The following is a 13,229-nucleotide window of genomic DNA, read 5'->3' on the forward strand; positions in this document are numbered from 1 at the left end:
GGCAGAGAGAGAGAGAGGCAGAAGACTCAACCTGGGGATGCTACAGTCCTCTCTACTGCGGCCAGTGCTCAGACCATCAGGAGCGTTCACATACGAGTGAAGGGTCATCCCCCCTCTCTAGGCACGAGAGAATAAAACAAAGAAAGCACAACAATAAATACTGCAGCTTCTTGAACCTATGCTCTTCAAGTATTGCTTGCTGTAAACAGTGTTTGATTTTTGTTATCTTTTTAATTGTAAGAAACAACGGGCAGACGGGAGCAGAGTCTGAACACCCATGTCCCCCTTTCGGCTCCCGGACAGAACCTCCCGGAGGCCTGGCCCGCGCTCCTCCAGGGCCCTGCCCCCGGGGAGCCTGGTTTACGACGGGGATGGATATAAGGCAGAGCTGCCCAGCGTCCTTCGGGAGACCAGGCGTCCCCTCTGGGAGAGGCCCAGCTCTCATGTCTGGTAGTCACTGTAGGGAAACCCGAAGGAAAAGTACCAAAATCAGCTCCTCACTTGTTGAGGTTTGGGTTTAAAGAAAACAACCAAACAGTAGCAAAAAGCATCGGTGCTCTTGAGACACACAGGTCCGCTGGAGAAGAGGACGCACGGACGTGCGGACGTAAAGCTCAGCTTGTTGTCAGCAGGGTGGAGCCCGGGGGCTCGGCTGTTCGTGCAAAGTCCCACCTTCCCCACCTCTTCTGGTTTCATTGGCTGGCCTTCCTTCGGAGTGTTTGGTGCCAACGTATGCTCATTCTTCTCCTCACTTCTTAGACAAAGAAGGTTTCAAGGGCAAGGAAACAATCAATTTCTCTCAGCATCTCTTTGTAGGCTTTTTTTCCAGTTGTTGGGAACCAGGAGTTGTGCGAGGAGGGAGGGACGGGTGCAAAAGAAGGAAGGGGGACAGAAAGCAGAATTAAACGAAAGTTGGACGGGATGAACAGGGAGGCTTTTTGTTTTATTTCTGGTTTTCCTTTTTCTTAAAAAAAAATTAAATAAAGTTCTCATTATTTCCCCAATATACATCAAATGAGTTTTCATGCAAAGCAGCAGTCACAGAGGCAGAACTGTGCTCAGTTGTGCCTCTCGGCTTGAAGAACCACCTTGTCCGGGCCCCTGCGTCCCTCTCGTCGTGCGTGGCTGTGCTGCCCCTGGTCTCTCCCTGCAGGGACCGGCTGGGACGAAACTTGGCTGGCGTGGGGAGAGGGGCCCTCCCTTCTCCCCGGGGTTAGGGTCTCAGGGGACAGCAAGCTCTGGGGCCTGACCCCCTTCACTTGTCTTTCCTTCTGAGACGCCCAGTGTGACAGCTTTTGCGGGTCCCTCTTCCCAGGAATGGGAGGCTCCATCTCTCAGCTCTCAATGGACATGGCGTTGATGAGCTGTTCCACCTTGTATGCCAGCCGCTGGCGCCGCGCCTGCTCGTCCTGCTCCAGTGCCCCGATGAGCTGACGGATGAAAACAAAGGTGGGCAGGCTCAGCATTCAGCATGCGAGATGGCTTTCCCCACATCCTTCATCCTTCCATCTGCCTTTCTATCCTGCCCAACGAGCACAACTCTAAATAACGCAGATGATCACCTGAACAGGTGTATGATATACGTATGTGTGTGTATGCATGTATTTATCTAAAGCTTTTAAAACATTTGGCATACAGGAAGTGCTGTGTAAGTGTTAGCTATAACTATTACTATGTTCAGGTACGATGCTGATGCATGACTTGTTGTCCTGAAGTTGTCTTCTTCAGGATCTAGCCATGTCCACCTGTCTGTCTGAAATATTTCAACTGACAGCTTCTGCCCAACTGCAAAGAATAGTCTGATTTGCTGTTTCAGAAGGGATGAAATTAATCATCTACTTTGATCCGGGCAACAATGACAATATTTAATAAAAAGTGTTACGTATTAAAAAAGATCTTCATGACCAAGATAATCATGATGGTGTGATCACTCACCTAGAGCCAGACATCCTGGAATGTGAAGTCAAGTGGGCTTAGAAAGCATCACTATGAACAAAGCTAGTGGAGGTGATGAAATTCCAGTTGAGCTATTTCAAATCCTGAAAGATGATGCTGTGAAAGTGCTGCACTCAATATGCCAGCAAATTTGGAAAACTCAGCAGTGGCCACAGGACTGGAAAAGGTCAGTTTTCATTCCAATCCCAAAGAAAGGCAATGCCAAAGAATGCTCAAACTACCACACAATTGCACTCATCTCACACGCTAGCAAAGTAATGCTCAAAATTCTCCAAGCCAGGTTTCAGTAATACATGAACCGTGAACTTCCAGATGTCCAAGCTGGTTTTAGAAAAGGCAGAGGAACCAGAGATCAAATTGCCAACATCTGCTAGATCATCGGAAAAGCAAGAGAGTTCCAGAAAAACATCTATTTCTGCTTTTTTGACTATGCCAAAGCCTTTGACTGTGTGGATCACAATAAACTGTGGAAAATTCTGAAAGAGATGGGATTACCAGACCACCTGACCTGCCTCTTGAGAGAGCTATATGCAGGTCAGGAAGCAACAGTTAGAACTGGACATGGAACAACAGACTGGTTCCAAATAGGAAAAGGAGTACATCAAGGCTGTATATTGTCACCCTGCTTATTTAACTTCTATGCAGAGTACATCATGAGAAATGCTGGGCTGGAAGAAGCACAAGCTGGAATCAAGATTGTCGGGAGAAATATCAATAACCCCAGATATGCGGATGACACCACCCTTACGGCAGAAAGTGAAGAGGAACTAAAAAGCCTCTTGATGAAAGTGAAAGATGAGAGTGAAAAAGTTGGCTTAAAGCTCAACATTCAGAAAACTAAGATCATGGCATCCGGTCCCATCACTTCATGGGAAATAGATGAGGAAACAGTGGAAACAGTGTCAGACTTTATTTTTTGGGGGCTCCAAAATCACTGCAGATGGTGACTGCAGCCATGAAATCAAAAGACGCTTACTCCTGGGAAGGAAAGTTATGACCAACCTAGACAGCATATTCAAAAGCAGAGACATTACTTTGCCAACAAAGGTCCGTCTAGTCAAGGCTATGGTTTTTCCAGTGGTCATGTGTGGATGTGAGAGTTGGACAGTGAAGAGGGCTGAGCGCCAAAGAATTGATGCTTTTGAACTGTAGTGTTGGAGAAGACTCTTGAGAATCCCTTGGACTGCAAGGAGATCCAACCAGTCCATTCTAAAGGAGATCAGCCCTGGGTGTTCATTGGAAGGACTGATGCTGAAGCTGAAACTCCAATACTTTGGCCACCTCATGTGAAGAGTTGACTCATTGGAAAAGACCCTGATGCTGGGAGGGATTGGGGGCAGGAGGAGAAGGGGACGACAGAGGATGAGATGGCTGGATGGCATCACCGACTCAATGGACCTCAGTTTGAATGAACTCTGGGAGTTGGTGATGGACAGGGAGGCCTGGCGTGCTGTGATTCATGGGGTCACAAAGAGTCGGACATGACAGAGCAACTGAACTGAACTGAACTGAATTGCATTAACAATGAAGACCAGCCAAAATAAAGTTTAAGAAAGCACAGGATGAATCAGGAGAGGATAGGTTGCCTTCCAAAGGAAGAGCGGGTGACTTTTTGACTCCGTGAATGTTTTTGGAATTACCACCCATTGCTGTTGTTTAAGGATGGAGCCTGGCTTTCTGGTTAACCTGCCTGGCCCTCTCGGTGCGGGTTCCTGTCTCACCTCTTCGCTGTACTTGCTGACGTACGAGTAGATCTCATTGAGGGCACTCAGCATGTTGAACTCCATGGCATGCAGACGGGACTGCTCGGCGAGGTAGGCGTTCATGTCCTGGTCACTGATGGCGGGGAGCTTGGCGATGTCTGCATAGTATCTGCCATAGAGAGGACAGGCTCCTTGGTGGGGGGCTCAGCAAAGACCCGCCTGTCCGTCCCCTGACCCCAGGACCCCGGAGAGGATGGGTGTCCCCTGCTGCTGCCCTGTTCCTCTTCTAACGAAGCCTGCTCTGGCCTCTGCTCTCAAGCTGAGTTTGGGGCCTGCACACTTGTTCCCCCTCAGGCCAGAGTCTGCAGTGCTGTGACCAGACTCTCTGTATTCACATTCCAGTTCAGCGCCCTGCTAGCTGTGTGTCCCTGGGTAAGTCACTTGGCATCTCTGCTTCAGTGGCCTCCTCAGTAAAAAGGGGATGATAATAAGACCTACTTCACAGCTCTGTTGGGTACTTTACTGAGATGATACATACAACGTCTTCATCAAAGTGCTGAGTGCTTAGCACTTAGCATATGCTCAGTAAAGGGTGATCAGAATGCTAAATCTGACTCAGGGGTTGCAAAGCTCCCCTTTCCTCCCCCAGCAGGAACTCTGGGCAAGGGAGAAAAAGATGAGCACGAGGTCTGGAAGGGACCACAAGCAGGGCTTTAAGTCCTTGGTCAGTGAAGCCCAGAGGAGGGAATGAAGCAGGCACTGGGGAGTGGGCCGGTCTTCGGGATACTACTGACCTCTCCACCCAGCTCTTGTAGCTGGGGATGTCCTTGGCGTAGAGCAGCTTGTTGGAAGGGGAGTCCTTGCCCAGCCGGTGCTCTGAAGTTGAGCAAGAGTCCATGAAGGTCTGGGCCACCACCGAGAGGCAGGCGTCTGTGATGCTGCCCTTATGGATGTCAAATACAAACTGGGGGTTCTTGATCACGTTCACCCAGAAGCGCAGAGGGAGGCTGGAGGAGAGGGCAGAGGGGTCTCTGAGGGCTGCGTCCGGGCCCGGCCCCGTGCCGTCCACGAATATTCCTCCCAACCCCACAAATGCAAAATTCTCTCCGAAGGGCAAGGGAATGGAATCACAGAAAACTGGTCCAGCCAGGGCTGCTAATTTAGCCTGAGCTTTGACTGACGCTGGAAGAGAAGGAGCCCCACTGTGCCCTAACAGGGCACTGACCTCGTGCTTCAACTGCTCCGAGGTGGGCGTGGGTGGCTTCGCTCCCTCCTGGAGGTCTTTTCCAAAGACTCCTGTGCCCCTGGGGGAGCCTAAGTCTAGAGGGCCTGTATCGCTTTCTCAGAGCCTCAGACAAAGCCCCAGGCTCCCAGAGGCCCCTTCCCGGTGCCCGCGGCCATTGTCCGGAAGGACGGAGTGGCAGCCCCAGCCTCAGAGTGGGCACAAAGGCCCCACCTGGGTTCCCTGCCCAGAAGGGCCGGCCGGCCGCTTCCCAGGGCTGGCCCCGCTGCGCCGGGCGGAGGAATGGGCTCCCCTGGGGGCAGCGCTTTCAGGGCACTCCCCAGGGCGTTCTCAGCTCCGGGCAGGGGCAGAGGCAGAGGCAGAAGAGGAGGCCATTGTTGGCATGCTGGGAATGACTCGCTGGGGCTCTGCGTTTTTCCCACCCCGAGAGCAACTGATCAGTCGTTAGGAGAATTCTTTCTGTGACTCAGGGAATTTATAATCGGAGGAGAATGCGTTTTCTCTGCTCCTTTGGCTGTGAGGAGGATAAGCCCATTTATTCCCCTTCAAAACCAGAACAGCTGCTGTTTCTGTGGCCTTTTCCAACTTGGCCCTCCTCTCCAGCCGCCCGCTGGCCCTTAACTCTTTGGGCTCCTCTGTGGAGTGAGCTCTGTCCCGCTTGTCCTCTGGGCTGACTTCCCCTCTCTTCTTCCTTATCTCCTGAATCTCCTGGACCCCAGACCTTCCCAAATGTCTCCACGCCCCATGCCAAGTGTTGGGAAAGATCAGCTTTGCCCAGATCCAAGGCCTTCCATTAGGACTTCCGCCTATCTTTGCAGCGAAATGGGGGATCCTTCATTTAACCTGGAGGGGGCAGCCTGGGCGAAGAGGCCGCTCCGCTGGTCCACCCTCCCTTCCCCCAGCAACTCTGGAAACTTCCAGTGTTCTCTCCTTGGGCATTAGGTATCTGAGGTCTGGTAAGAGGACTGTCCCTGCCACAATTCCAGGGGAGGGTGCTTCTGTGACTTGGCCAGAAACAGCAGGCATGGAGAGGAGGACAATCCAGAACTTTCTCTTGATTCCCTTGAAATCACGCCGGGCCGGGCTCGGGGTGGTGGTGGGCGGAGCTCCAAAGCCATGGAGCAGCCACAGCCCAGGCCCTGGGAATGCGGGTGGAAGGCTGGTCTCAGGGACCTGCCCTGGGGGGCTCCACGCCCCGAGACCACCAGAGCCTCTTCGCTTCGCTCCACTGTGATCAAAAGCTGCGGCCTCTGGAGGGCTTGGCAGCCACAACACCCCAGAAAGGGAGGAATAGGTGGGGTCTGGGGCCGGGTTTTCCCCCAGTGTTTGGCTGGTTGCTAGGACTTTGGATTCCTAAATAACAGCCGGGGCCCATCTGTGCTGGCTCTGTTTTCCGAGGTGAGGGCTGAGTCCAGACAGCTGTGTGGGCAGCCTGCCCAACCTCAGGCCTGGCCCTCCTCTCTGCCCTCTCTCTGCTCCTTCCTGAGGAAGGTCTGTGCTCTGGCTCTTGGCCAGGCCCGGCGGGACATGAGGGCCCGTCTTCAGCATGGTCTGAGATCCAGGTTCAAAACCCAGCAGACAGACGTCTTGTGCGAAGGGCCCGGGGGAGCCGTCTCTCCCTCTACTGGGTCTGCCCAGGGAGGGGACGGAGTCAGGCCCGTGGGACCTCTTGCCTGTGGCTTCCTGAGAACCATGGAGCTGGGGTGATCACTCGGCTTTAAGGGGTTGCGTGTGCAATGGTGGGCTCAAGTCCACAGCAGGTGCAAGCTCTCCCCCAGCACTGGCCAGCCTCCCCGGGGGTCCGAGTTTAATGCAGGGCTCTCCCCATGCCAGGATGTGCCCGAGACTCTGCTGTGCTCAGGAGGCCCCATGCTGCCTGGCTTGCTGCTCGGTCGGTCTGGGATGTGGCTGTGTGTGGGTTCCCCTGGCTCCCTTTCCCAAGAACCACAAGTCAGAGAGGAGAGGGTGTGGCCTGGGAAAGGGTCTTGGCCTGAAAGGACAGGACCTCGAGTGTGTGTGTGTGTGTGTGTGTGTGTGTGTGTCCTGGTGCTGGGCCCTACGTTGGGTGGGCCCCGCCTGGCACCTGGGGACCACATCGGCTCTGCGGAGCATATATTTGTCCTAGGAGCCTTGGATTACCCAGCCATGGCAGAGAACGGGTTCCCGCCCCCCATCTCCCTGGTCCCTTCTGGGCCCTACTCTACCCCCCATCTCCCTGGTCCCTTCTGGGCCCTACCCCACGCCCCATCTCCCTGGTCCCTGCTGGGCCCTACCCCACCCCCCATCTCCCCAGTCCCTGCTGGGCCCTACTCCACCCCCCATCTCCCCGGTCCCTGCTGGGCCCTACTCCACCCCCCATCTCCCTGGTCCCTGCTGGGCCCTACTCCACCCCCCATCTCCCTGGTCCCTGCTGGGCCCTACCCCATCCCCCATCTCCCTGGTCCCTGCTGGGCCCTACTCCACCCCCTATCTCCCCGGTCCCTGCTGGGCCCTACTCCACCCCCCATCTCCCTGGTCCCTGCTGGGCCCTACCCCACGCCCCATCTCCCCGGTCCCTGCTGGGCCCTACCCCATCCCCCATCTCCCTGGTCCCTGCTGGGCCCTACTCCACCCCCCATCTCCCCGGTCCCTGCTGGGCCCTACTCCACCCCCCATCTCCCTGGTCCCTGCTGGGCCCTACCCCACGCCCCATCTCCCCGGTCCCTGCTGGGCCCTACCCCACCCCCCATCTTCCCGGTCCCTGCTGGGCCCTACTCCACCCCCCATCTCCCTGGTCCCTGCTGGGCCCTACCCCACCCCCCATCTCCCTGGTCCCTGCTGGGCCCTACCCCATCCCCCATCTCCCTGGTCCCTGCTGGGCCCTACTCCACCCCCCATCTCCCTGGTCCCTGCTGGGCCCTACCCCACCCCCCATCTCCCTGGTCCCTGCTGGGCCCTACCCCATCCCCCATCTCCCTGGTCCCTGCTGGGCCCTACTCCACCCCCCATCTCCCTGGTCCCTTCTGGGCCCTACTCCACCCCCCATCTCCCCGGTCCCTGCTGGGCCCTACCCCATGCCCCACCCCCGGTCCTGGCCTCGCCAGGCTGCAGCCCGGCCTGAGCTGCCCGAGGGGTTTACCAGTTGCTCTTCCAAGTGTGCCGCACGTCCGTGTCGTGGATGCTGTGTCTGTCCGCCTGCTCATCCAGGAAATCGAACATGTACTTGATGGCCAGGGGGAGGGCGCTGCCCCGGTGCACAGTGCTGAACAAGGTCTCGAACAAGTCGTCCACGAACTTCTGCAGGGTGCCCTGGGGGAGGGGCGGTGGGGGAGGCTGAGGCGGGGGAGGGGGCTGGCAGCAGACGCACAGGCCGGATGGTGCCTTGCTTGGACCGACCCTGCCTCGGAAATCTGTCTGCGATGCCAGGCTGTGCAGACAGGATGGCAGAGGTGGGGGGACGAGGGTCCTTCTGGAGTATCGGGAAGGTGGGAAGGACTAATGGGCTGCAGATTTCCAGGAGGAACTGCCTCCAACCGGGAGCCATGTGCACACTTATGCTTGTGTCCATGCCAGGTGGGTGTGGGCAGAGGGCGTTTGATCGAAGACAGAAAGTGCTCCAAGCTCAGGCTTCCCACAGGGAATGAGGGGCACAGGCTGGTATGAGAGGGTATGAGAGGGCATCTAAAGAACCAGCCAGAGGACTGGGACCCTTCCAGCAGGAGCAGGGGAGGACCGCAGAGGGTCTGGCAGGAAGGTGTGAAAGGGTTCACTGTGTTAGCAGCCTGGGATAAGTGGGGTTTACAGTGAGGACTGGGCAAAGGGTACAGATCTAAGAATGCTCAGGCACAGCCCTGATCACGGGGCCTTGGAGGATATCGGGGGGCAGGGCCAAGGCTGGGCCTGGGGCCCACAGTTCGCAGGTTCAAGAAACATCTCTGAAGGTCAGTAAATGTCCAACCTTTTGGTGTCTCTTTGTGAGTATGCAGTTGCTAAGTTGTGTCCAACTCTTTGCAACCCCATGGACTGTAACCCACCAGGCTCCTCTGTCTGTGGGATTTCCCAGGCAAAAATACTGGACTGGGTTGCCATGCCCTCCTCCTGGGGATCTTCCTGACCTGGGGATAGAATCCTCATCTCCTGCATCTCCTGATCTGGAAGATGGGTTCTTTACTACTGAGCCACTTGGGAAGTCTGGTCTCTTATCAGCATATTATCAGCAAAATTTGAGACACATTCTCTGATGGTGTATTTCTGTGACACTTCAGGGAACAAGTCTGAGAAGCCACTGTATTAGAATTTCAGCAACATTTTTGTTGGTTCAGTGGAGGAGAGTCCTGTCAAATACAAGCTATATATGGTTGCTACGCTTATAGGTATACTGTTCTCTGCTGGGGAGGCTGGCAGGCTGCTTTAGATCTCAGCCTCTGTCAGCATTTGTGGGGGTAGATGAGACGGCTTCCCAGGTGGCTAGTGGTAAAGAACTCACCTGCCAATACAAGAGACTCAAGAGACATGGGTTTGATCCCTGGGTCAGGAAGACTCCCTGGAGGAGGAAATGGCAGGCCACTCCAGTATTCTTACCTGGAGAATCCCATGGACAGAGGAGCCTGGAGAGCTACAGCCCATGGAGTTGCAAAGAGCTGGACTTGACTGAAGCGACTTAGCACGCACACACGTGATGGAATGGGGAAGGGGAAGCTCTCTCTTAGATTACCCGATGGACCAGGCCTTCATGCTTTTGCTCCCAGTGTGGGCAGAAAGTGGGTAGAGAAGACACTGACAGAGGAAGATGGCATATCCGTCCATCTCATATTTGCCAATAAAAACCCCAGTATCTTCTTGAGGGGTATGGGGACCCAGAAGCCAGAGCACCGGTCCTCTGAGGAGTAATAGGGGAGCTATGGAGTGAGCCGGGCAGACCACTGTGATTTTTGCCACAGGGTAGAGAACAGTAGTGGCCTGACCTCCAGGGAAGCACACCCCAGGACGAGGCCCTCCTTGTCCAGGTGGGTCCCCTGGAGGGGCAGAGCCCGTGGCATCCTTCCTATGCCATGGGCTGGGTAGGGGTTGGGGCAGGACACGTCTCTGAGGTGCCCTCCCTGGGCCAGGGCAGAGCAGGGGCTGTTACCTTGGTGGCCAGCAGCCGGGTCAGGTAGATCTCCGACACCATCTTGCTGCCCCGGTCCCCCTCCTTCTGGTCCCCGTGGTCGTGGTTCTTCACCAGGTGCCACACCTTGACCCCGCTCTCCAGGTCCGGGGTGATCATGGGGGCCCGAGACCGCAGGCTGTCGGGGCTGCCTGTGTACCTGAAGGAGGAGTCTGAGGGGAAGGAGGCGGCGGAGGCCCGTGAGTGACTCGTTTCCTCATCCTTGCTGGTAGAATCCTTCTAGAATCCCTGCCCACCTGCTGCCCTCACTAAGAACAAGCCGGTTTCGATCAGAAGGGAGTGCTTGGGGTTTCATATTTGGTGGGTTATTTTAGTGATCCTTGGCTGGTGTGAGGACAGCCTGAAATCTTGTTGCCAAAATGAGGTTCTAGAAATTCTGTGAGCTGGAGTGGCCCTGGGGAATACAGGAGTACCTCCATCCCTGATGCTTCCAGCAAAGACTAATCAATAGGTGGAATGTCAGCCAGATATTCTCACAGGGGCTTTGATCGAAGTGTGGGCACTAAGGGTCTGTGAATGGAAAAGCTCCCTCTCGAGAGTTAAGGCTCCTTCTTACTTCGGGCCCAGAATACAGAACTGCCAGAGCCCCTCCTGCTTCAGGCCTGAGGGGTCCTTTGGCTGCACGGCTCGAAGACTAGCGCCACCCAGAACTAGAAGAACAGAAACTCCTCAACCTCATCCTCAGAGGGCACTGGGGGCCCAGCACTCAGGGGTAGAAGGCCTGGGACGGCCAACCGAATGCCCGTATCCGGATACTACTGAGAGCCAAAGGGGAAGCGAAGCGAAAGCGTTAGTCACTTTAGTCGTGTCTGACTCTTTGTGACCCCCCAGGCTCCTCTCTCCATGGGATTCTCCAGGCAAGAATGCTGGAGTGGGTTGCCATTTCCTTCTCCAGGGGACTTTCCCAACCCAGGGAATTGAGCCTGGGTCTCCCGCATTGTGGGCAGATTCTTTACCATCTGCGCCACCAGGGAAGTTATTTGGTCCGTATCACCGAGAGTAAAGGGGGGACATTGTTAATGATTCAGCCAGGACAGTAAACACGCACTGGGACTGGGTTCTGTGAACATCCCATCCAAGGGCCTCCTTGGTTCTGGGCCCTTCAGATGCCTCCATCAGACCTGGGCTATCCAAGATAAGATTCACGGTGCCATCTGGTGCCACAGCCCCGAGGAGACGGGCCGTGCCGGCCTCCTTTGATTGCAGGCCAGCTGTGGCAGCGGCACAGGCTCCCACCGTCAGCAGGGGTGGGGAGCAGCCCCTGGAGCCACAGAAGATGCCCCTGGCCGCCCAGGCCATGTCTGCGGTCCTTACCGTATCTGCTGATGGATGTCCGGGAGATGCTGGCGGAGGCGGGGATGTTGTAGGAGGAGGTCTGCTTGGGGACCAGGGCCACCACCGATCTGTCTGACACCTGAGGGGGAGACGAGAGACACACTTTGGGTGGATGTCAGCACCTTGGGAAATGGGACTGTCGATACTTCTAGAAGCTGATGGAATAGGTAGGGGTAGAGGGTGAGGAGGTGAGGAATGCTAGGAATAATCACTGCTGCTATTCAGCATGGTAGCTACTTGCCACCTGTAGCTGTTGGGCGCTTATAGTCTGACTGGACCAAAGGGAGATGCCCTGTACGTGTTCGTGCTCAGGTATGCTGGAAATGTACAAGACACACCGAATTTCAATGACTGAGCCTGAATAAAGGTATACGAACTGTCTCATTAATAATGTTTATGTTGATTACGTGTTTAAATGACAGTTATTTTAGATCAGTGGTGTTAGAGACAACATTGTTAACACCACGTTCATCCGTTCATCTTTACTTTTTAAATGTGACTAGTAAAAAAATGTCAAGGTATCCACGCGGTTTGCCTTGTGTTTCTGTTAGAGGGAGCTGGTGTAGCCCAGCCTACCTTCAGTTCCGTGAGTTACGTACGACTGTCCGCATTTTACAGAGGAGGAACCGAAGCCCTGAGCGGCTGAGCCTCCGCTTTCAAGGTCACATGCTTCACATACGATAGAGCCGAAATTGGTCACCAGGCTATCGGGCTCCAGAGCACGTGTTCTCCTCATTGCATTCTAATTTGGGATTTTATTTCAAGACACCCTGGTCTGAGCCCATTTTTCCCTTTTGGCTCTGATTTCTTTCTGGCCTGGGCCCTATAATGGTTCAGCCACCTTGAGGAACTTCCCCAGAGGGCAGCCGCTCCTGGGGACTCAAGAGAGAAAGAAGGTGTCTTGCGTGCCCTCTGTGAGGGTGCCGAGGCTCAGCACCCAGCCTGCAGGGGGACAGCTGATAAATGAGGCGCCATATTGAAGACATTTGGAGCCATTTTGATTTAAGATTACCCTCCATCCAATAAAAACGGAGAATCCCCAGAATTGTGGCGATCCAATTAAACCCCTAACGCAGAGGGAATAAAACAGCTATAATAATGTTATGGGCCATAAAACATTCCTATTAAACCATTTTTTATTTTAACAATTTTTATGAACTTTATAAGTTTGATTTATAGCTGCACCAGTCATAAAACCATCTTTCTGGGTCTTAAATTGTCAGTCCCTCTCTCCCACCAAAAAGGAATTAAATGTTGGGAAGTCAAACTATAAATGAACATTAGTGCTAACGAGATTCCCTGATAGCCAGTTTTAGCGGTGGTGTTTAATTTCACCCTCCCTATAAATCTGCGGGAGCCCAGGAAGTTTTTAAAAATCTCTTTGTTAATTAAGGTTATGCAGATTTTTCTCCTGTAGGGGCTCCAAGGACCTTTGACTCCTGGGAGGGTAACAAGAGGGCAATGCTTTGACTTGATGGCATAAAGCTGCAGGGTCCAAGGCTCTTCACAGTGCCTGGAAGATGCCAAGGCATAGTTACTTCCCAGTGGGGGAAGCCCCATGGCCTGCGGGCAGCTTGCACCAGGCCTGACATGGAGGGGGAGCTCTCCACCTCAATCTTTCAGGAACTCTGCAACTAGCATCCTAACAATGATACTTGAACGCCTGGCAGGGGCAAGGGTTTATTCTCCAAGGGAGAATGGATTGCATTATCATTTATGGCTGGTTGTCACCTAAAGAGAGATTCACAAGGTGACTGGAATGACCACAGTTCAACTCAGCTCCCGGTCTCATCACTAAATCTCTCTTGTCCTTAGTCTCCAGTTTTTCTCTTGACCAACCCATGAT

The 13,229-nt window shown here is 54.4% G+C and overlaps 1 protein-coding gene across 3 annotated transcripts in view; it reads right to left on the reverse strand.

Annotated features, from left to right (window-relative positions):
- Nucleotides 1-211: 211 nt before the first annotated feature.
- Nucleotides 212-13,229, reverse strand: part of PLXNA2 (plexin A2) — a 233,871-nt gene continuing 220,853 nt past the window's right edge. For all 3 annotated transcript variants that reach the window (XM_044942649.2, XM_025285371.3, XM_025285372.3), the window contains 6 exons: nucleotides 11,363-11,462; nucleotides 10,010-10,200; nucleotides 8,021-8,190; nucleotides 4,454-4,666; nucleotides 3,678-3,828; nucleotides 212-1,430 (listed from right to left, as the gene is read on the reverse strand). In XM_044942649.2, the coding sequence (XP_044798584.1) occupies nucleotides 1,335-1,430; nucleotides 3,678-3,828; nucleotides 4,454-4,666; nucleotides 8,021-8,190; nucleotides 10,010-10,200; nucleotides 11,363-11,462 (921 nt within the window). In that variant the 3' untranslated portion in view covers nucleotides 212-1,334. The remainder of the gene's footprint in view (nucleotides 1,431-3,677; nucleotides 3,829-4,453; nucleotides 4,667-8,020; nucleotides 8,191-10,009; nucleotides 10,201-11,362; nucleotides 11,463-13,229) is intronic.

This window comes from Bubalus bubalis, chromosome 5, assembly GCF_019923935.1.
Source record: "Bubalus bubalis isolate 160015118507 breed Murrah chromosome 5, NDDB_SH_1, whole genome shotgun sequence".
NCBI lineage: Eukaryota > Metazoa > Chordata > Mammalia > Artiodactyla > Bovidae > Bubalus > Bubalus bubalis.